General features: G+C 42.1%; 1 protein-coding gene across 4 annotated transcripts in view; it reads left to right on the top strand.

The window, feature by feature from the left end:
* Positions 1-4,367, top strand: part of Ing1 (inhibitor of growth family member 1) — a 4,954-nt gene extending 587 nt beyond the window's left edge. The window contains exons 1-2 of one of the 4 annotated variants that reach the window (XM_015484073.2): positions 1,094-1,552; positions 3,413-4,367. In XM_015484073.2, coding sequence (XP_015339559.1) covers positions 3,559-4,116 — 558 coding nt within the window. In that variant the 5' untranslated portion in view covers positions 1,094-1,552; positions 3,413-3,558 and the 3' untranslated portion in view covers positions 4,117-4,367. Of the gene's footprint in view, positions 1-1,093; positions 1,553-3,412 lie in introns of those variants that run through there. The other 3 variants (XM_048800639.1, XM_015484074.2, XM_048800638.1) reach the window with 3 other exon arrangements.
* Positions 4,368-23,730: the final 19,363 nt, after the last annotated feature.

Here is a 23,730-nt window from a genome sequence, read left to right as displayed (position 1 = left end):
TGGGGCGCCTTTGATCCGCCAAGGTCCTTGTGTGCGGAGCCGGGACCCGGAGGGGGAAGGAGCGCGAGCGGCGCGCTGCAAGGCTGCGCGACCGAAGCGCTCTTTGTAGTGAAGTGATGAGGCGGGTGCTGCGGGGGAGGGGGCGCGGGGCTCCGCCGCGTCCTCGGGGAGGGGGCTCGGGCGGCGGCGCGAGCGAAGGGGTGTGCGAGCGCTTCGGCTGCGGGGCGCGGGCTTGGCGGCTGCAGGGACGGCTGCGGGCCGCGGTGCCCGCGGACCCTAGCGCCGCCCGGGCCCCTCGGCGCCGTACCCCACCCGGTCCTGCATCCGAGTGTTACATAAAGTACGGGGCAGGGCTCGATCGGGGTCGCGGCTGCCCCCGCCCAGCCCCCTCCGGCCCTTGGCACTGGACATGGAGCGGGGCCGACCGGGAGGGGCGACACCGCCGGTGTAGTTTGCGGAGGATGAGGGCTTTTCTCGGGTGTGCAGTAGGAAGGGAAGGGAAGGGGAGGAGCGGAGGCGGGGAAGGCGCCCATCTGTGCTGCGCTCGGGGGGCGCTGGCCGACTTCTGGTTGGAGAGGAATGTGGCAGGTGAGGGGACCTGTGGGTCCTTTCCTGCAGACCCAGCCGCCCGGAGTGGCAGAGAGGTGGAGGCTTAGTGTCCGCCGGGAATTGTTCGCTGTTAGGGAAACTTTACCGCGAGGTCAGTCAAGGCACTGGGGGTTGTGTTTTGAACGTGGATCGTCTCTGCGAGTTTACTAATGTTTACAGGGCTGCGCAGCAGGGAAACGGAAGCGTTGGAGGGGGTGAAATGGAAGGCAAGCTTGCTTGCGAAACGCACTAGAGAACCCTGCCCGGAAAGCGCCCCTGCGCGCTCTGCTCCGGACGTAGCTTCGCAGCGACTTTTATAGGAAGTTAATTAGCATATTGCGGAACGTTCCGCCTTAGCACCCTAGTGATTGGCCTTGGCGTCTCCGTGGAATGTCCTTATGAGTCTGTTGCATAGCAATTGGTGACCAGGCCGGATGAGGGCGGGCCTTGTGTAATGACTGGCATTGATCTGTTTCCGCCGTCTTTTTTCCTCTTTCAGAGAGGGGCGGGGCGGGAGGNCAGTCCCTGTGGCTCGCGCCGCCTCTGCTGAGCCGAGGGTGCGGCGCGCGTGACCCAGAATCGCGAGTGAGCGAGGGGTGTGTTCCTGGGGATCCGGCTTTGAGGATGGTGCCCGAGACGCGACGAGCCTGCCCGACCCAGGGGTCTCAGGAACCTGAAACGAGAGGCAGCGACGGCGGGTTTGGGGTCTTAGGGCCGCGAGTTCTGGGATTCTGTCTGTGTCACCCAGGAAAGCTGTTGTCTATGCCTGATGGTAGAGCTTACCGGGCCGCCCTCCGCATAACGTGCGCGCCCTACACCGCCTAGCGCCACCCTGCCCTCCTGCATCTGTCCCTGCAGCGAGCCGGCCGTGGGTGTTGAGGTGTCGCCAGAGCCCCAGGACACTAAACCAAACCTTTCCTTTAAAACTTGTTGCAAGTCTAACCTCCTTGACAGCCTGTGCTTGGTAAGCTTCAGATGTAGATAAACCCATAGGGAGGGGTTAGTTATTATGGTATTAGGTGGTTTGAATTTTTTTCCAAATGCTAAGGGAAGTCCGTGCAACTTTTTATAAAATTTGCAGTTTTCATCATTGGACAGACCAAATTAAACTTGCTGCAATCTCAAGTAAGATTTAAGGTTTTTATAGTGCTGGTACTTTGATGTGGGATATTTTTAGAAGATAGGGTCAGCAGCAGTCTGAAGCTGAGCTTTTGGGGTAGAAGAAGCAGTTTGCCCTGGCAGAATACCTCCGATTTAGCAGTGGTGTTAATAACATTGTTTATTGCTCTTTGTGACTTTGTTGATAAAGTACTTTGCTTAGAACATCTAAGAAATGCATGCCATTGTTTAGACAGCAGAATATTAAAAATAAATGGCATAAGCTCATTTTAATAGCTGATAAAATAAGTTGGATCAGTTGATTTGTTGAGTTAATTAAGGCTGTGAGGCTAGTCATTCCACCTTTTTGGTAGTAAGGTCTGTATGGTTCCTCTGGGAAATATCTTCAGAGTTTGGAATATAATCTTAACCATTCATTGTTCTTCTTGTTGGCTTAAGCCCGTGTGTTTATTCTAGTGACAGGTTTGTCTTTATTTTTTCTCTCTCTCTTGGTTCTGGAATCAAACCAAGGGGTATTCCATCATGGAATTACATCCCCAGCCCTTTTTATTTTGTAATGTGAGACAGGGTCTCACTAAATTGCCTATGTTGGACTCGAACTTACTATCCTCCTGCCTCAGTGTCTCTGAGTTACTGGGATTACAGGTGTGTGCCACCACTCCCAGCCAGGTTTATACCTTACAGCTAAAGAGATCCGAAAGCTCAGTGGGTGGTAATATTCCAGACATTCCCTCCAACTCCCTCCCCTTCTCATCCACTTCCTAATTGAAGAGTGTAGGGTAGTTTCTTTGTTTTAAAAGACCATAAGAAGATTTCAGGATTGAAATGTATACTATTTTTTTTTTAAGTAACTGGGAATTTCTAGGTATTTTAATAGGTTTTCTGTAAGAATATATAGTTTTGCTTTAATTGGATTATTTAATAGCTTTTATTTCTTTAATTACATTTGCCAAAATACATTTTAAAATCACATGCATTGTCTTCAGATTATTTTTGATGTTTTTGAGTCTATTGACTTTTGTAGCTCTAAAAATGGAATTGCTATAAAAAATAAAATCTGCTATTTTTGTTTGAAAGCAACACTAAATTGTCTGTTTTAATGTGACCAAACCATTGTTATTTTCAGTAGTGCCCAATAACACCCTGGAAAGGCCGTAAAGTAACAGGTGACTGAGGGCCTTGGTCATTAAGTAGTCTGATCCTGGGCTTTTTAACCCCAGGCATAACCATTGTCAAAATCTGTGTACGTTCTTTCACAGGGTATTTTAGACGTTGATACATTAGAATAAAAGCTGTTATTAGAGAAATATTTGAATACAAATGGTGGAATTATAAGATCTAATTATCAATTTAATAGGAAAAAAAATTTAGCCCCAACCACTTTTACCTAAATTGGAACTTCTCACTGATGCTTCTGAAGTGTGTCCAGTCCCTTGGGGTATTTCGAGAGACAAATAAGAAGGTACTCAGCTAAACAGGAACTATGTTGATGTTTCACTTTGTTCAACAGTGAGAAAGTCTCTGGAAAGGCCTACAGGTGGTAAGATTTGTATATGAAAAGTTTGCCTTGGTCTTATCTATCCTTAGCAGTTACTTTTTTTATAGACTAAAGAGTTAAATAAAAGTCTTATTTAATCGAGTGGATTTCTTCACTAGTATTTATATTTATAGCTTGGATGTGTAATTTATATTATTTTGTTTATAGAAATCCTGAAGGAATTGGACGAATATTACGAGAAATTTAAACGAGAGACAGATGGTGCCCAGAAACGCCGAGTGTTACACTGCATCCAGAGAGCCCTGATTCGGAGCCAGGAACTGGGCGATGAGAAGATTCAGATTGTGAGTCAGATGGTGGAGCTGGTGGAGAACCGGACCAGACAAGTGGATAGTCATGTGGAACTCTTTGAAACACATCAGGAAATCAATGACACCACTGGCAACAGTGGCAAAGCTGGCCAAGATAAGTCAAAGAATGAGACAATCACGCAGGCAGAAAAGCCGAATAACAAACGTTCCCGGAGGCAGCGCAACAATGAGAATCGAGAAAATGCATCTAATAATCATGACCATGATGACATCACCTCAGGAACACCCAAGGAGAAGAAAGCAAAGACCTCGAAGAAGAAAAAACGCTCTAAGGCCAAAGCAGAGAGGGAAGCATCCCCTGCAGACCTTCCCATCGACCCAAATGAGCCCACGTACTGTCTGTGCAATCAGGTCTCCTATGGAGAAATGATAGGTTGTGACAATGACGAGTGCCCCATCGAATGGTTCCACTTCTCATGTGTGGGACTCAATCATAAACCAAAGGGCAAGTGGTACTGTCCCAAGTGTCGGGGGGAAAATGAGAAAACAATGGACAAAGCATTGGAGAAGTCCAAAAAAGAGAGAGCCTATAACAGGTAGTTTGTGGACATTCACTAGTAGTGGGGAAAACAGAACCAGCTAGTGTATTTATTACATTGCCACCTGTGCTGAGGTGTGAGGATTGTCAAATGTGTATTTTCAAGGAATGTTGGAGAAGGCACCGTTCCCTTCACAGGGATGGCAGTGACTCTCTCCACCTTTTGTTCTCACTGGTATATGTGTGTAAGAAGACAGTGGTCTGTGGATCAGCATTTTAGGAACTACAAATATAGGTTTCAATTAAACACTTACGTGAGTCTCAGACTGATTTTTTTTTTTCTTCTGTGTGTGGGGGGATGACTTGGAAGCAACCTAATACATTGTGATAAGAAAAGATTTACCTATTTTATTTTAATAAAAAATAATGTTACACATTATGAACATTTTTTTAATTAGCTGGGTTGCTAAAGTACAGCCTACAGCACATTTGTTTCTGGTACCATAATGTACATCCATATAACAATTCAATAACCAAGGTTCAAAGTTGGAAGATTATTTTTAAGAAGGTACATGATCAGTGGAAAAGTGCCCAACAAGCCCCAGACCTTGGGTTTATCCCCAGCTCTGCAAAAACAGGTAAAGGGTTAAATTTTACGTGGCAAATATTTTATATACTGGCCTGTTCCCAAAATGGCCATTTTTAAATGATTGGGTTCATTTTTATTATGAACCCAAAAGAAGTGGTCTAGTGATAGAATTTAAATCACACTTTTGCTATCATAGATCATAGTGTGGTCATCTTTAACTTATGTCAAGTGTATAAATGTACATTTCCCAGAGATCTTGCTCTCGCTGTATTATAATTGGAAGCACAGCCTGATGTTGTTGTGAAACCAAGGTATGCTTCCTGTTGTGTGTGCGAGTTGTACAGGTGTGATGTCAAGAATAAATGAAACTTGGCCAGTTTGTTTCTCTAGCAGTATATTTAATTTTAGCCTAAGTACTTTTTAAATTTTGTCTTAAAAATTTATACACCAGCAGTTTAGACAAAGCCTTAAGCAAATTGTGTATTAACTGTTCTCACTATTGAAGTAGAAGTTACCTAATTGCCAGCAGATAAATTCATGTCAAAGAAGAATATATATTTAGACAGAGGTCAGGAAATTGCACCCATCAAATCCAGCCCACCACCTGTTTTTATATGACCTGTGAACTACAAATGGTCTTTATGTTTTTAAATGGTTAAAAAAGATATTTCATGAATACATGAAAATTATATGAAATTTGAATTTTAGTGTCTATAAATAAAGTTTCACTGGAACACAGCCATGCTCATTTCCTGATGTATTGTCTGTGGCTGCTTTTGTAAAATGGTAGTCGGGTGGTGGTAATCAAGACTGCACGGGCAGAAAAGCTGAAGTTATTTATTTTCTGGCCTTTTGCAGAACGTTTGCTGACCGCTGACTTAGACTAGCCTCTGGTATTTTGATCTGTCCTTTCATGACCCCCTGGGTGATAATCATTCCTTAGTGATAATGTGGTTCTCTTTAGCTTGGAACATGGGAATTCAGTTCTTTCTGCAGCCTGCTGTACAGTGTCCATGGAGCCATTGCATAGGTGAACTGAGCATCATCTCTGTGAAGTTGGTGACAGCTGTGTCTACATTATGTAAAACAGTAAGTGTTTTTCTGATGGTTTACTTTTCTTGGTGGTACTGGGTATTAAATCCATGGGTGCTGTACCACTGAGCTATATCTCCAGCCCTTTGTTTCGTTATTTTGAGACAGGGTTTCGCCAAGTTGCCCAGGATGGCCTCAAATTTGCCATCCTCCTGCATTAGCCTCCTGAGTTGCTAGGACTGCATGTATGCATATGCTGCTGGGCCTGACTCTAACCGTTTACTTCTGATAAACAGTTATTGAGAACTTTACTCATGCCAGACTTCTATTCAAGGAATTTCCACTACGGAGGGTTAATAGTGAAGTAAGAATTATAGTTGATCATATGTTAAAATTTCAACTTTTTGCATGTTAATAGTTAAAGCCCAAATACTTCGCTGTTAACTTTCTAGTCATTTTAGAATCTTGGGTATTTAAATTTGAGATTTATCTAGAAAAATAATGAACAACAAGAGTTTACTATATGAAAATAAGTTAGGTAATTAAAATAGTTAATGAAAATCATGGCAATAAAAATAAAGAATCTTTGCTTGTGTAAAATTCTGTGATAGTTTTTTCACTTCCATTTGGAGCCAATAATGAAAATTAAATTATAGGAATGAAGATTCAGTGGAAAGCGGTTGCTGATGTTGGAACTCTTTATATTTTTTCAGTTTTGGTAATGGGGAGAGATGGCACTTGGGCCACACCTTGCTGTATAGGTATCTCTTTGGTCTTTTGGGTGTTTGCTCTGGAAAAATGGCTTATGTGTTGGTCTACAATTTTTTTACTTTTAAAATACTTTCTTCACACAGGGTGTTTCTGAGAAATGAGTGTGAGTCATTCAGTTTTGGAAAAGTTTCCCTAGCTTTAATGAGGTTTCTAATAAGGACACAGGCATTTTTCCTTAAAAAAAAAAAAAAAAATAGTACATTATGGAGTGAAATTTTGAGGGAATTGGCAGTCTTAAATTATATGTTGATTCCAGTTGGATGGTAGAGTACTCGAGTACAGGTAAGTACTTGGAACAGTCAAGATTTAGGGTTGAGATCATATTTATATGCAGTTGGGTTCCTCCCAACCCCAGTGGGTACCAAGGAGGGTCTGAGTTTCTTTAGACAGTTGCTTCTATGTAAATATTCAGTATTTATTTATTGCATAAAAACCAAGTTAGCAGTTCAAATAAAAGGTCTAAAATGTTCTCATTGTGGTGCAATACATTTATATTTTAGACTGGATAAAGTGAACCTGATATAGTTCAGTTAAGTGAGAGGGGGAGGGGGCTGGGGTTGGGGCTCTTCCAGGGGCTGAGAAGAGATGGCCTACCATAGGGACATACCTTCTGGGGACTTGGACCTTTGCCAGTGGCCCTTTCCAGTGTGATTAGAGCTATGTGAGTTGTCTAAGTACCAGAGACCTTCAATGTTTGCCAGCACTCAGGTAGCAAAGCATTTATCAAAGTAAAAGACCATTGCTGTGTTCTGTTTTCAGAGGAGATACTTGGTTGAAATATCCCTGTGTTGCTTATGTTCACTTTGTGTTCCAGACAGAATGATTAAAATTTGTCTCTGCAAGTTTAAATGCCACACTGGGTCACCTGCTATATAGTAACCTGTGACTCTCTGGAATTGCCAGCATGTGTGGAGGGTTTAATGGATCTTGTCTGAGTCCCTCTGTTAGCTTGTCCATTCCTCTTTTTTTTTTTTTTTTTTTTAAAAAAGAGATTGAGAGAGAGGGAGAGAATTTTAATATTTATTTTATTTTATTTTTTTTAGTTTTCGGCAGACACAACATCTTTCTTTGTACGTGGTGCTGAGGATCGAACCCGGGCCACACGCATGCCAGGCAAGTGCGCTACCGCCTGAGCCACATCCCCAGCCCCTTGTCCATTCCTCTTTAAATCTTGGAATTCAAGAGATTTTAGGCAGATTGGGAATTGCTTCTGGATTTTTTTTCATCTGGAAAAATTGCTCACTTGTACCTCCTTTTCCTGAGGTACCATGTTTGCCTGTCACCGTCGTTCTGAATTTGTCATGTTGCTAAATCAAAATGGCCTCCTGAGGTTTTCCACTAGGGGCCTTGCTTCAGAATATTTACCCAGTGTTTAGCTCATAAACACACTAGTGTGCTGAGCCCTCACAGACAGTGAACGGAGACCCATTGGGTCATTGGGTCACTTCCTTCCCTCACCTCTGACACACACTCCATAGTGCTTGATTTTGTTCAGAAAGATGGGGTTGGTGTCTTCAGTTTAAAATCCAGTTCACAAAAAAGTCACTGCAGATTGAGTAACGGGTTAGATCTTAATCTACAGTGTTCGGTGCTTGTTGAAGTAGGACATCTGTCAACAAGCAAGTGCTTGCCCAGTGCACTAGCTTTAAAGGCAGCCTTCCTCATGGGTGCTGATAGCCCCACTTGTCACTGCAGGCTAGACATTGTGCTAGGTACCTTGTCCCTCTGTTCCTTCATATTTTGTGGTGCTAAGGTTCAAACCCAGAGCCTATGTGTGAGGCAAGTCGCCATCATTGAGCTACACCCCCAGCCCATGTATACATTTTTTGTTGTTGTTGTTGTTTTGGTACCGGAGATTGAACTCAGAGGCACTTGACCACTGAGCCACATCCCCAGCCCTATTTTGTATTTTATTTAGAGACAGGGTCTCATTGAGTTGCTTAGTGCCTCAGCCCCCGGCCCCCCCCCCCCCCCCCGGCTGCTGGGATTACAGGTGTGCTCCACCGCTCTTGGCTCGTGTATACTTTATGTTAATTTTGGGGGAGGGCTGGGGATGTGGCTCAAGCGGTAGCGCGCTCGCCTGGCATACGTGCGGTCCGGGTTCGATTCTCAGCACCACATACAAACAAAGATGTTGTGTCTGCTGAAAAACTAAAAAATAAATATTTTAAAAAAAAATTCTCTCTCACTCTATCTTTAAAAAAAAAAAAAATTGCCCAGGCTGGCCTTGAACCTGCTGTCCTTCTGCCTTAGCTTCCCTAGTAGCTGGGACTACAGGCAGGAGTTCCTGTGCTTGGCTTTTTTTGTTCCTGTTTATATGTTAAATTTATACAGTAACCTGCCACAAAGATGCTGCTGTTCCTGGTGAGCACGTTGAGTCTCTCATGCTGAAACTGATTGGCACAGGCTGCATATGCCCTGTGTCTGCCAGGAATACCCACTAGTGTCCAGGATCTGCTCACTCACATTAACTGATATTGTGAGCTGTGTGGAGCTGGCCAAGTGTCTCACAATGACCACCAGCTCTGCCCTTCTCCCAGCCCTATGGTGAAGAGAATTTCATTAACTTGTGACTGAGAAAATTGAAGACCAGAGAAGAAATGTGAATGGTCTCAGGAGTAGGGCTGCAATAGGACCCAGGACAGTGAGAGCTCAAGGTCTGCATTGCCTGGTGCTCTTGCCTGAATAAAAGGATCTCTGGGAACACAAATGCCTGTACTACCAGCCTGTCCTTAAGCATGGGTTTTTCTTGAGGGAGGCCAGGTAGGACACTTGCAGCAAGTTTTTTGTCTTGCCCTGTGGTGGGCTTCAGGACTAGTTTACAGGAGGCTTGAAGCAGTTTGCCAGGACAGCTGCTGTCCTCTGGTCAGTGTGAGACTTAATGTCTTCAGGTTTGTGTCAGAACCAGTTCCTCTCCTGCAGTCTAGCCCAGTGTCCTTGTCAGCAGAAGGAGCCTCTATGCTGTGCGCCCCTCCTCCGAAGGGAAAGGTCACTAATGCGGACGGCTTGCGCAAAGGCCAGAATGCCACACAAGCCACGGTGACTTTTTTTTTTTTTTTTTTGGTCAGCTGGGTTTATTCTAAAAAACAAGCTGACCCTTGGTCCATGTGCAGAGTGGTTACTCCCTGTCCCTACTGAGCACAAGAGAGCCATCCACAGCTGCTCTTCTGTAGATGATGCCGTTTTCCTTTGTTCAAAACAGAAGTCAGTAGAGAAACAATTTTTATTTTTGACATCTGTCAAAGCCCATGAAACTTCTTGTAGCCTCCTCTTGGTTGAACCAGTGGGTAGGCAGGGAACCTGGTTCCGTCTCTTCACTGGGTCAGTGAGGAAATAGGCCCAGAACAATGAGGGCTGGTGGTGCTGGACAAGAGCAGCATTGATTGACTGGCCAGCACCCTTCCCTGGGACAGCTCTTCCCAGGGGGACTCCTGGTCGCATTTACACAGGCATCAGGCACTGCAGCTCCACAAGATAAACCAGAGGCCCTTAATAAATATATGTGGAATAAAAAAATGAACTCAAGAATTAATGTTTAAAAATGAGGCATTTTCTTCTCTAACTTTGAAATCAGTTCTAGAAGCACCCCAAAGGGAAATTTCAAACTGATTTGTGGAAAGAGAATACTTTTACTATGAACGTATAAACCTCTGTTAGAAATACAATATTTCTGAAGTTATTTGAGACATTGTATTTAGATTTTGTTCACCTAATTTAATGTAATTTTTTTTAAGTTGTAGATGGATACAATGTATTTATTTTTAAGTGGTGCTGAGGATCAAACCTAGTGCCTCAGGCGTGCAAGGCAAGCTCTCTACCACTGAGCCACAGCCCCGGTCCCCAATTTAATGTTTTTGTCATAAGATTTTGTAAAAGCATGTAAATGGTTGTTCACAGGGACTGCTAATGATCTACCCGTTTAAAAAGGTGCTTAGATAGTTTGCTGTCTCCCAGATTCATTTATCTCACATGAGAAATTTCTCGATTAATACTTAAGTCTTAATACTTAAGATTTAAGTGTCTTTTGATTGGCATGAACAGTAATTGACTCTGACTAGGTCTGAAGCAAAGACAGGAAAAAGAAAAGTCTCAGGGAGACTTCTCTGCACCAGAGCTTTGTTGAGAACCGGTTTGGGCTCGGTGGGGACAGGTGTTGGAGGGATCCTGATGGCCCAGAGGCAGATGGTGTGCTAGACTCAGCAGCTGGATCTGTCTTGGCCAGTCAAGCACTACATTTGGAGTAAGCCTCTTCATCTCAAAGATCCTTGCCCTGATAGACCCGTGCTTCAGATGAACAGTCCACACCGCCGCCAGGGCAACCAGGTTGCATGTGGCTTCATTCCTTCCCCATTACTTGGATGTGCTCAGGGAATAGGAATTACTGTTTTGTATCTAAGGTGAATAAAAATTAGGCAGAAGAGGATAATTTTTAGTATTCCTTGCTGAAAATCAAAATATCTTGATATTCAAAAAATCTCATTCTTTGCATCACCGGTGTGCTGCAGAGGCGTGGACAATTAGAAGTGGACTGATGGCGAAGTGCCTTCTGACACAGATCTTTGGTTAAGCATCAGTTCCTTGAATGTGGAAAGACACAGCAGGGAGCCCCCTGGCGTTCTTCACAACCCATCCTTCAGTGTGAAGGCTAGTGAGGAGCATCTCGCTGTGTAAATGTTGGAATCTCAGTTTATGCAACTGAGAAGGTTAATTCTTCAGTAAACCAAGTCGAATATTTCAGAATAAGAAGGTGAGTCAGTGAGAACCCAGTCAACAGAAATGAAAGTGGATTGAGCTGACAGGGGAGGAGGAAGAGGAGGATGTGTGAGGTAATTGTGAAGTGTTTGTGGGCTTTAGTGCACATTATTCTAGATTTCAAAAATGGCCTAGAAAGTACAATGTTAAAGACGCGATCTTCTCCAGCAAGGAGGTCCACGGAACAGGGTAGGGTGTGGCTGCAGAGTCACCGATCAGGACTCTGGGGACCAAGCAGGAAGTAGGTCTGATTTTACTGCGCAGTTACCATGTATGCATCCTCAGGCGGCAGCTAAGCAGGTTACAGGCAGCCACCAATACAATTTCTGCTAACTGTCCTTATAGTGACCAATCGAGGACTGGTCTGTGGAGCAGGCACAGGGACTGCAACACATGGCCTCAGGCCCAGGGCTGTGCTACCGGGTAAACAGCCTGTTGCTCAGCGCCTAGCAGGATGGGGTGGCCTGCCACTCAGACGCCCTTAATGTAAGCCAGGTAAGCCCTGTATGCAGTACTCCCTGCACTTGTCCCCAAAGTGCTTTGCTCTAAATTATCAAGCTCTGACAAGACATTGGTGTGATGCAAATCTTAGATGAGGTTGCAGTTCCTGCTATTGAATTTGTAGTGAAACCTAAGTTTTGAAAAATATGACAACTTAATAGACTAGCAAATTTAATAATAGCAAAAACTCAAAGTGGCAGGGATGCTGTATTCTGTTACTATCATGAGGAAGCATGGTGAGATTTGCTTATTTCATTTCCTCTTACACACCTGTAATTACTCTGTAGTGTGACTTTCATGATAATTTTGCATTTTTTGATGTCCGGCATCTGAAAGAAGGTAATGAGTGATGTTTCCGAATTTATTGGTGATGTTATCACACTGGAGCATTCGTTTTTACATGAACACAAATCTCGCAAGGTCATTATGTTTCCTCTTCAACAGGGGGCAGTTTAGAATCTTAACAGCTGAGGGCTTAAGGCCAGCATTCTTTAAGTACAGAGAAAGTTCTAGAAATAAAGATGAATAGTAATGTCAGCAGATAACATTAAAGCAGTGGGTGTGCTCAGAGGACTTGCAGTCAGTGCTGTGGACAGAGCCAGTCCCAGACACATGAATATCCTGATGAACTATGAGAGAAAACACAAGAAAGTGGATTCCCCATGTGCCAAAACGGAGCAAAAATGGTGAGCGGTTGCTGAGGTGGTGGACATAGGGCGAGACGCAGTACATCAGGATGCCCGCCCTTCTGCCGTGGCTGCCAGTGTGAGGGAAACAGGTCCCCACATCCGTTACCAACTTTCTCGGAGGGTTTTCTTCTGGAGCTACTAGCACAGTTACTGTTGTTTCTCTGTGAAGCTGCTAGCTCTGGGACTTCTGGCGTTCACTTACCCACCATGGGAGAGTCTGCCTGGAACAAAGAGAGGACTATTGTTCTGAGGCATCATTGACATCCCTGAAGCCACATGAACCCCAGGAACTGCCCATTCATCCGAGTCAATAAATCCTTTTGTTCCTAAGCTGGTTCAAGTTGGGTTTGGTTATAGACCACATCAACCACCACTTGCCCCTTCTTGTCCTATAACTATCCCAAGACAACCACTATGAATGGGTCTTCTGTGAAATTAGACATAACTCTGTGGTGTTTTTACACGTACAGTCCCCTAGCAAGTGGAGAGCCTTGTTTCCTTGGTCTTGGCTCTAATGAGCCTCTGTGCCAGCCTTCATGAGCAGAGCAGGATGACCAGCATCATGAGAGTGCCCAGGCAGGACTAAACCAGGTGACACAGTTTCTGACCCCCTCCTCTCTACAGGTGTCCACTCTTTGACACTGCCACCTGGATAGGCCACACAGGATCGTGATGTAACAACTATTAACAAGAACAATAACTTCGGCTGACTCAGCAGTAGAGCGATTGCCTAGCATGTGTGAGGCTCTGGGTTCTATCCTCAACACCACTTAAAAATAAATAACGATAATGTGTCCAACTACAACTAAAAAAATAAAAAGGAAAATTAAAAAGAAAACAATAACTATGCAAAAATGATTCTTTTTTTTTTCTTTTTGTAGAATTCTGATCCTGCACAGGCATAAGTATTTATGATAGATATATTGAACTGAAATTTTATTAAAATTCACACTTTGTTTCTGCGAAATTGCTAGAAAGTTGTGCCATTCCATGTTTCCACCAACTTGTATGAGATTCTTCACCTGCACTTACCTTTGTTATCACTGAGTATCCACCAAACAAAATGTTTTTCTTTCCTCAAGAAAAAATAATGCATAGTTATGTAAAGCATAATATTTCCTACCTAAAAATTATACATTGTACACATACCATCCCATGCATGTGTATTATATGATGTATGTGTTGTGTGTATAATTTGCACTTCCCTTGGTTTGCCTGATTTTATGCTACTTGTATATTGACCATTTGTATTCTTTTTTTTTTTTTTTAATATATTTATTTTTATGTGGTGCTGAGATCAAACCCAGTGTTTCACACGTGCAAGGCGGGTGCTCTACCACTGAGCTACAGCCTCAGCCCCCATTTGTATTCTAAAATTATTACTTTCCCTGTTGCTTGGTAATGTGTATGTATTTTCTCCAGGTCTGTTCCACTGATTTTTTTTTGTTTATCTTTGCAAGAAATCACTGATTTCATTACACTACCTTTATATTATCTTTTCTATATTAATAGGGAAAATACCAATTTCCATTAACTATTAATAGATGGAATTTGAAGGAGCCTGTATTTTTGCAAAATGAATCTTCTCATGTAGGTAGATTTCCACATAATCTTGATCTCTTATGGCCTTCAGTTATGTCTTGCAGCTGTCTTTATATTTCTTAACTGGTATTTAGGATTTTAGCAGATATCAAACATGGGTCCATCTCCCTGTGATTTGGTTCTATTGACAGGTATTTGCATGTAATAACAGGTTAATTTTTGTACATTGATCTCAGATCTGGCCACCTTTTCGAAATTTCTCATCAGCTCTGGAAGTTTGGCCCCCACATTCCATAGGCTCATCCTCACAGCTCCAGCCTGCCAGAGCATCCCCATGACCGGTGGTGGGTGGCCTGAGTTGTCTTCTTCCACTTCCTACTGAAAGAACCAGGGCTCATTACACAGTATTGGTGAAAAGTGGCCTGAGAGTCATGTTCTGATTTCAGTGGAAATGCTTTGGGTATCTCACCATTATTCTGTTGTGCCAGAGATTACTAGTGAATATTGTTTGTCAGGTATAGAAAAATGCCTCCTATGAGTTCTAGAATTTTCAGAGTCTTGCTAGAAATTAGTGTTGTTATTTGTCAAAAAAAAAAAAAATTAAAGTGGGGCTGGGAGTAGTAGCTATGTGTGTGGATCTTCTCGTTTTTAAAAAAAAAAATTAATACATTTCTGATTTTGAAAAATCATAACCCCATTGGGAAAACCCCATAATAATTACAATAGATTATTCCTTTAATGCACTGCTACATTTGATTTGATAATAGTTTAGTTAATTTTATGTGTCTGAAATGGGGCTTTTAAAAAATATTTTTAGTTGTAGAAGGACACAATACCTTTATTTTGTTTATTTAGTTTTTTTATGTGGTGCTGAGCCTCATCCCTCAAATGGGGCTTTTTAAAAAGCTTTTATCTTGTTTTGGTGTCAGGATTTTATTGACCTTATAAAATGAATTTAGAAAGTTTACCTCTTTCTTAGGCTTTAGAAGCATTTATTTAAAATAGGAATCATTTGTTCCTAGAAGATATGTTAGAGACAACTAGGCAAACACTAATTTTAACAATTATTCTTTGGCTACCTTTTCAGTAAATGAAATTCCTGCTTCACCCATTCTACCGATAAAAGAATCTTCTTCCTGAATTCTAATGTCTTTATTACCATTTCTATGTATCCCTGACCTTCACTCTTGACCTTTTTTTTTCTTTCTGATTTGTCTTCTAGATCACTGATTCATACGGCCAATATTCTATAAAACTGCATTCATTTACTGGATCCTTAATTTTGGGTGATTTTCCATTGCTCTATTTTAATTTTCAATTTTCTGTGAAGGCTTATAATTCTATATTTTTCATTTCCTTGAATATATTAAGTCTAGCTTTTTAATAATTTTTTTTATTTGTAGATGGACACAATACCTTTATTTTATTTATTTATTTTTATGTGGTGCTTAGGATCCAACCCAGTGCCTCACGCATGGGAGGCCAGTGCTCTACCACTGAGCCACAACCTCAGCCTCAAGTCTAGCTTTTTAAAAGTTTGTGTCTCATATTATCTGGAGCCCCCTGCAGGTCTTTTCTATTGTTTCTTATTTTTTCTTGATTTTTAGTATTAATTTAAAAAAAATTTATAGTTGTAGATGGACAAAACGCCTTTATTTTATTTGCTTATTTGTTTGTGGTGCTGAGGATCGAACCCAGTGCCTCATACATGCTAGGCAAGTGCTCTGCCACTGAGCTATAGCCCCAGCCCAAATTTTTAGTATTAATTTTTAATTCAGATATCTGGTTGCTTTTACTTCACATTAAATGTTGTTCATTAAAATCTATAGATTGAATTTGAGGCCTGTAATGATGTTTATTCCTTGAAAAATACTTTGTGTTTGGAAGATAACATGGGACACTAGCAATTCCAGATTCCCATCTGAGACAGCTGGATATTTTTGGTTTATCATTATTCCTAAAATGTAACCTGTAGAGTCAATAAATTAAGTGTTGTGGGGGCTAGGTGCAGTGGCGCACACCTGTAATCCCAGCAGCTAGGGAGGCTGAGGCAGGAGGATGGCGAGTTCAAAGCCAACCTCAGCAAAAGCAAGGTGCTAAGCAACTCAGTGAGACCTCATCTCTCAATAAAATACAAAATAGGCTGGGGATGTGGCTCAGTGGTCAAGTGCCTCTGAGTTCAATCCTCAGTACCACCACCACCAAAAAAAAAAAAAAAAAGGTGTTGTGGGGGAGTGCAGATGTGGCTCAGAGACAGGGCACTTGCCTGGCATGCATGAGGCCCTGGGTTCCATTCCTAGCACTGAACAGGAAGGAAGGAAGGAAGGAAGGTTGGTTGGTTGTGGGAACCCTTTCATCAACTGCAGTTTCTACCTCTGGATTTGAGAAGCATTCAAAGACACTATTGAGCTTCTTCTTCTAGGGTAAGCTGCTGGCCCTGTGAACGCAGCCCCGGGCACCCGTTTACCTCTGCTGTGTCTTCTAGAGGCTGGCTTCACGACTCTCCCTCATCATCTTCATGATGCCCTCTGCAGGCGGGGCTCCATGTTCCCTCCAGCCTGGGAGTTGGAGAACCTCGCTGTCATGCTCCATGATTACCAGAAGCCTGTGGTTTTTATGTTTTTGTTTTTTGTTTCTAATTTTTTGTTACTGGTATACAGGAATGCAATTGATTTTTTTGAATATTATTTATAATCCATTAAACTTTCTCAAAATATTTTGTCATCTTGATAATTTCTCTAGATTTTCTGGAGTTAGCTGGATATACAGTTATATTTACTTATAAATAAATAGTAATTTTGTTTCTTCTCAATTCTACTAGTTCGTTTATGTGGTCTTATCCTCTGGCTGGGAACTTGTGTGGGGTTAGCACAGCTGTAATAAAAGCCATCGACATCGTACTGCTACTTCTTTTTTTTTTTAATTGTAGTTGGATACAATTCCTTTATTTATTTATTTATTGTTTTATGTGGTGCTGATCAAACCCAGGGCCCCAAACATGCTAGGCAAACGCTCTCCCACTGAGCCACTACCCCAGCCCCGTACTTCTACTTCTTGATGGTTCTGCTCATTGGTGGTCTCTTAACACTTTTCATCCCACATGTTTCGATATATTCTTTCCTTGTTGCTCATGTTTAAATAGTTTCAATTTTAGTATTTGATCCATATGTTAGCTTAAAAGTGTATTCTTCAATGTCGAAATATGTGAAAGTTTTTAAATTATCTTTTATTATTGCTTCTTTTAAATTAATAAATCTTATTTTTTTAGAGCAATTTTAGGTTCACAACAAAATTGAATAGAAATTGCAGAGAAGTCACATATACTGTCTGTCCCCACATATGCATAGCCTCTCCCGGTATCAACCTCCTATACCAGTCAGTGCAGCGCCTGTCATGACTGCTGGACCTGTACTGACATGCTACATCACCCAGAGTCTCTCCTTCTCACCAGGGTCCACTCTGGGTGTTGCACAAGTGCCTAATGCCATGTGTCCACCATTGCAGTGTTGCACAGGGTGGTCCCACTGCCCTGAGAACCCTCTACTCTGCCAATTCCTCCCACCCTCCCTCCTTTTATTCATTTATTTATTTTTGATACTAGGGATTAAGCTCCCCACCCTCCCTGCCTCCTAACCCTCAAAAATGTCTCATTGTCTCCATAGACGTACCTTTTCCGGAGTGTCACAGAATCAGAATTGTACAAAACATAAGCTTTCAGATTGACTTCTTTCGTTTAGTAATGTGCTTGTCTTTTCATAACTTGACAGCTCATTTCTTCTTAGTGCTGAATAATGTTCTGTCATCTGGTTGTACCACAGTTTATCCACTCATCTGCTAAAGGACATCTTAACAATTATGAAAATGGTATCTGGTTCAGCAGTCATAAGTAACGCTGCTGTAACATCTGAGTGCAGGTTTCTATGTGGACATCGGTTCTTTTTATCACCTATTATTATTTTAAACTTATTTGTTTTCAGGTTGGAGAATGTTCATCTATACAGTGACAGTCTTTGGAATGTTTGTAAGACCGAACTTTGTCCTAGCAAGTGTACAATTTAAAAAAACATAATTGACCTATACTTTAAACAATATCTTTTCCAGTCATTGAATACTGTATCAGGGTTGCAGCAAGAAACTGAAAAGCATTTCACTGAAGGGAATTTAATTATGATCCTCAGCAGAGTACTGGAAGAGTTAAAGTAGCCAACATGGGATTCGGCTGGAGGTTCTGAGGCAGTACAACTGCAAGAAGCTGGTCCTAGCCTGACTCAAGCCCGAAGTCAGTAGAGGGGAATAATGTGGCCAGGGCCTGGTAAGAGCTGAGACTGTGAGACAGCGTCTCCATCCACAGAGGATTCTGTAGTAAACTACCTTGGACTAGGTAATCTGCAGACATTAGGAAAGTACTGCTTACATTTGTGCAAGCTAAGGTCAGGGCACCAGCAGTTTCTCACAGACAGCGCCGTCTGTACCTTTGTGGCAAAGGGCGAATAGGTTCCTAGGCCTTTCATAGGGATACTAGTCACCTTACAGAGGCCCCAGCCCTTACTACCCTCGCTTGGGGGAGGGTTCCAATGTGTGATTCAGACCACAGCAGGCAGAATCTACTTGGCACAACTCTAGTTAAGGAGAGACAGCATTGTCACATTTTGTCACTGAAGCAGAGAGGACAGTGTGCTCTCGGCTTCATAGTCTTCCATCGTCTGGTAATATACTGGTGACTCCCCTTGGCTGATTTCAATTTGCAAGCAAATCTAAAGAAAGTCGGAGAACACCATCCATGGGGAACCAGGAATAACCAGCAAGTGTAGGTTTCTCATGTGTATCCATTGAAACAGAACTGTAAAGATCCTCCTTATGTTTGTGGATTCGTTAGTTTCTCTGTTTTGTTTTTAATTTAAGGTTTTTTTGTTTGTTTGTTTGTTTTTGTTTTTTTAGTTGTAGATGGACACAATCCCTTTATTTTGCTTATTTAGTTTTTCATGTGGTACTGGGGATCAAGCCCAGTGCCTCACTCATGCTAGGCAGCGCACTACCACTTGAGCCCCAGCCCCACCCCCATCCGTTTACATTTGTTGTGATTTCTGATTTGTGTATTTGCATAGCATCTCATTATATACTATTTGTATTTTTTGCTCTTTTTTTCTTCCTTACTGTACCATTTAAATGTCCAGTCAGGAAAACAAAATTCTGTGTATTTAATAAAAAGGAAACTTTTTATAAAAGTGTTAGAAAGATGAAGGAGCACAAAGGGGAGTCTAAAGGTTGCCCCAAAGTTAGTAACTGGAAAATATTGTTATTGCACCTAGGGTGGCAGAGGCCAGAAAGAAGTGGAGGTGAAGCTGCCTTCCACGGTGACAGTTGCACTGCAAGCAGGAGAGATGGATTCACCCAATTTTTTAGTTTCCACCAGTGCCTTCCACTGGCAGAATTTACCAGAAAGCTACACAGCAAGGAGTATGGCTTTGTATATCCACAGTAGAGAGAAGAGTTCAGAAGAATGAGTGAACAGCTAAACAAATATCATGCAGCACCCCTGCTTTTTTCTAAATATTAAAAATGTCCCCTTTTCAAGGGTTTTGTTTGCTTGTTTGTTTGTTTGTTTGGAAGTTATGCATTCTGTCTTCTTTAATAGTTGCCCTTGCCATCTAACTTGCATACCTAGCAAGACCTGAAGTTAGTTAATATCTTTACTTTCCCTCCAACAATATAAAGACCAATGTATATGAATTGTTTTTCAGTATTTCGATATTATATTTTCCATGAAATGGACTTCATTACTGATTTATAGAGTCAACTTTTGTTTTGACTTGAGTTTAACTTATTAATAGATTTGCTTACCATGCTTCCTTGCATCTCAGAAATTCTGAGAATTTTTTTTTTTTGCCTGAAGTACTGACTTTAGGGTTTTCTTTAATGAAAATCTTGGTTTTTACTCTTTAAGATTCAATCTAAAAATATGTGCCTTTCATTTTTATAAGGCAGTAGCTCAGGGCAAAGAATCCCTAGCGTGACAGATTGGTTGTTTTGTTGTTTGTTGTTCTTTTTTGTACTGTGGATGGAGGGCCTTGTGCATTTGAGTCAAGAACTCTACCACTGAGCTGCACCCTTAGCTCTTACAGGATCTTGCTGAGTTGCCCAGGCTAGTCTCCTGAGTGGTTGGGATCACAGGTGAGCACCCTACACTTGACTTTCCATGATTTTGACTTCTGCTATCACTGTGGAGAAGTCAGTAGTCTAATGAATGGTCCTTTTGTGGTTGAGGTAATTATTTTTTCTTGGCAGCTTTTAAGAAATGTTTTCCCTTTGAATTCTTTGATTCTACTTTTATCTGGTCTAGTTTTGCTTTTTTAAAGATTTTTTCTTAGTATCCAGGGAATACCATTGACCTAAAACTTGTTAGCTGTCAACAGCATTGGAAAATACTCATCTATTCTAATTTACCTCCTGATTATTCTCTTTGGTATCATCATTACAACTTCAATTACATGTATCATTATAATTTTATTCTTCATGTTCTGAATCTCATTTTTAAATATATGTTGTTCTTTTATCTCAACACATTGGTTCTAAAGCATTTATCTGGCTCAGTCTTCCAGATAATGAATTCTCTTGTGCAAAATATCTAATCTACTATCTATTCAATAATTGATTTTTAAATTTCAGATCTGTTTTTCATTTCCAACTTGTTTATTTTTTTAAATATATCATTGCTCTTGGACCTGTTGTTGAGTTTCTCTTATTTTTAAGTTATATTAAACATAGCTGTTATACAATCTTTGGTAGTTAGACTTCTTGAAGTCTTTGAGGACTTTATTTTGTTCTGTCTGGTTCTTACTTATAGTAAGTACTCTATAGGAAATCTTGAGGACTCATATGTGTTCCTTCATCGGGGATTTGGTTTTATTTCTACTAACTGCTATAATCTCTAATAACCTGGAAATAAAGCTGCATTAAAATTTTACCAATGGGTTTCTCAAACCATATTCCTAGAACAAACACTCATGAAAGATGGCTTGGTTGAATGAAGTGCTGATGAAATTCACTCAATGAGGTGAAGACCCTTCATGGTAAAGTGAAATAACCTCAATGCTGAAGTAAAGTCCCCAAATGCTAATGTGAAATTCCCTCAAGTCTGAACTAGAGTCCCCTTCATACTGAATATAAGCCTATATGTGCTGAAGTAGAGTCCCATCATGCAGAAGGTAAATCTTCTCATGCCAAAGTGAAGTCCTTCAGTGCCGAAGTCCCATCAGGCTGAAGTGAATTCTCCTCAGTGCTGAAGTGGAGTCCCCTCAAGCTGAGGTGAAAACCTTCACACTGAAATGAGGCCCCCTGATGCTGAGGTGAAGTCTCCTCATGCTGAAGTAGAGTCCTCTCAATGCTGAAGTGAAGTCCCCTTAATGCTGAAAGGGAATACCCTCATGCTGAAGTGAAGTCCCTCACACTGACATGAAGTTCTCTCACATTGAATTGATACTTTCTCAATACTGAAGTGGAATCCACTCATGCTAATATGAAGCCTGCCCCTCATGCTGAAATGAAGACCCCTGATGTTGAGGTGAAGTGCCCTCACACTGAAGTGAAGACCCCTCATGCTGAAGTGGAGTCCCCTCATGTGGAAGTGAAGTCCCCTCATACTGAAGTGGAATCCATTGATGCTGAGGTGAAGACCCCCTCAGTGCTGAAGTAGAATCCCTTCATGCTGAAATGAAGGCACCTCTTGCTGAGGTGTAATGCTGATGTGAAGTCCTCTTAACGCTATTGTGAACTCTCCTCATACTTGAAGGTAAGTCCCCTTAGTGCTGGAAGTGAATCCTCTCAAATCTGAAGTGAAGTCCCCTCATGCTCTACTGCAGTCCCCTCAATGCTGAAGTTAAGAACCCTAGTGCTGAAGTGAAATCCCTCACACTGAAGTGAAGTCCCCTCATGCTGAAGTGAGGACCACGCATGCTGAGGTGAAGTCCCCTCATGCTGAAGTGAAGTCCCCCCATGTGGAAATGGAATCCCCTCATGCTGAAGTGAAAACCACTCATGCTGATGTGAAATCTCCTCAATGCTGAAGTGATGAACCCTCATGCTGAAGTGAAATTCCATTATTCTGAAGGGGAATCCCCTCATGCTGAAGTACAGTGTCCTCAATGCTGAAGTAAAGTCACCTCATGCTGTGGTGGAGTCCACTCAATGCTGAAGTAAAGTACCCTTAATGCTGAAATGAAGTCCCTCGTTGTTGTAATGGATTCCCCTCACACTGCAGTGAGCTCCCCTCAATTTTGAAGTGAGGTCTCCTCATACAGAAGTGGAGTCCCCTTATGTTAACGTAAGTAACCTTATGCTGAAATAATGTCCCCTCAATGTGCAAGTCAAGGTCTCCCATGCTGAACTGAAGTCTCAGTGCTGAAGTGAATACCTTTCAGGCTGAAGTGGGTACAGTCAATGCTGAAGTGGATTACCCTCGTGCTGAATGGAAGTCCCCTCATGCTGAAATGAAGTCCTCTCAATGCATAAGTGGACTCCCCTCATGTTTAAGTGAAGTTTTCTCAATGCTGAAATGAAGTCCCCTCATGCCAAGGTGAGTCCACTCATGCAGAAGTGGAATCTTTTAATGCTGAAGAGAAGTCATCTCAATACTAATGTGAAGTATCCTCATGCTGAAATGAAGTCATTCACCTCATGCTGACGTGAAGTCCTCTCATGCTAAAGTGACATCCTATGAATGCTGAATTCCCATCAATGCTGAAGTGGAATCCCTTCATGCAGAAGTTAAGGCCCCTCATGCTGAAGGTAAGTCCACTAGTGCTGAAGAGAAGTCCCATCATGCTTATTGGAACTGAAATCGCATCATGCTGAGGTGGAGTCCTTTTAATGCTGAAGTGATGTTGCCTTAGGCTGAAGGTAAGTACCCTCATGCTGAAGTTAAGTCCCCTCAGTGGTAAGGTGGAATCCCTTCAATGTTAAAGTGAAACCTATCAATGCTGACATGAAGTCCCCTCAATGCTGACGTGCAATCCCCTCATGCTAATAATAAGGCTGCTCATTCTGAAATGAAGTCCACTTGATGCCAAAGTGGATTCCCTTCAATACTGAAGTGAATTCTTTTCACGCTGAAGTGGAATACTCTCAATAGTGAAGTAAAATCTCCTCATTCTGAGGGGGAATCCACTCAAATCTGAAATTGTAGTACCCACAAGGTAAGTCCCGTCATGAAACAAAATCCCCTAAATGTTGAGGTGAATTCCCCTCACACTGAAGTGAAGTACTCTCAGTGGTTAAATAAAGTGCCCTAATGCTATAGTGATGACCCTTCATGATTAAGAAAAGTCCCTTCAATGCTGAAGTGATCTTTCTCCAATGTTGGGGTGAAGTTTTCTCATGTTGATGTGAATTCCACTCATCCTGTAGTGAAGTTCCCTCATGCCGAAATGGAGTTCTGTTGCACTTGAGTCCTCTCAGTGCATTAATGGAGTCCTCTCATGCTTAAGTGAAGTTCTTTCAGTGCTGAAGTGACATCCCCTCATGATGAAGTGAAGTCCACTCACGCGGGACTGGAATCCTACACTGAAGTGAAGTCATGTCCATACTAAAGTATCCTCATACTGAAGTGACGTCCTCTCAATGCTGAACTGAAGTCCCCTCAATGCTGAAGTGAATTCCCCTCATGTTGAAATGGAGTCCCCTCATGCTGATGTGGAATCCCATCAACACTAATGTAAAGTGAAGACCACTGATACTGAGAAGTCCCCATGTTGTAGTGAAGTTCCCTCATGCTGAAGGTAAGACCCCACATGCTGAAGTGAAGT

The sequence above is a fragment of the Marmota marmota genome, unplaced genomic scaffold, assembly GCF_001458135.2.
Source record: "Marmota marmota marmota unplaced genomic scaffold, marMar, whole genome shotgun sequence".
Classification (NCBI taxonomy): domain Eukaryota; kingdom Metazoa; phylum Chordata; class Mammalia; order Rodentia; family Sciuridae; genus Marmota; species Marmota marmota.
Note: the sequence above shows the minus strand (reverse complement) of the source record. Positions and strands in the feature narration are given on the sequence as shown.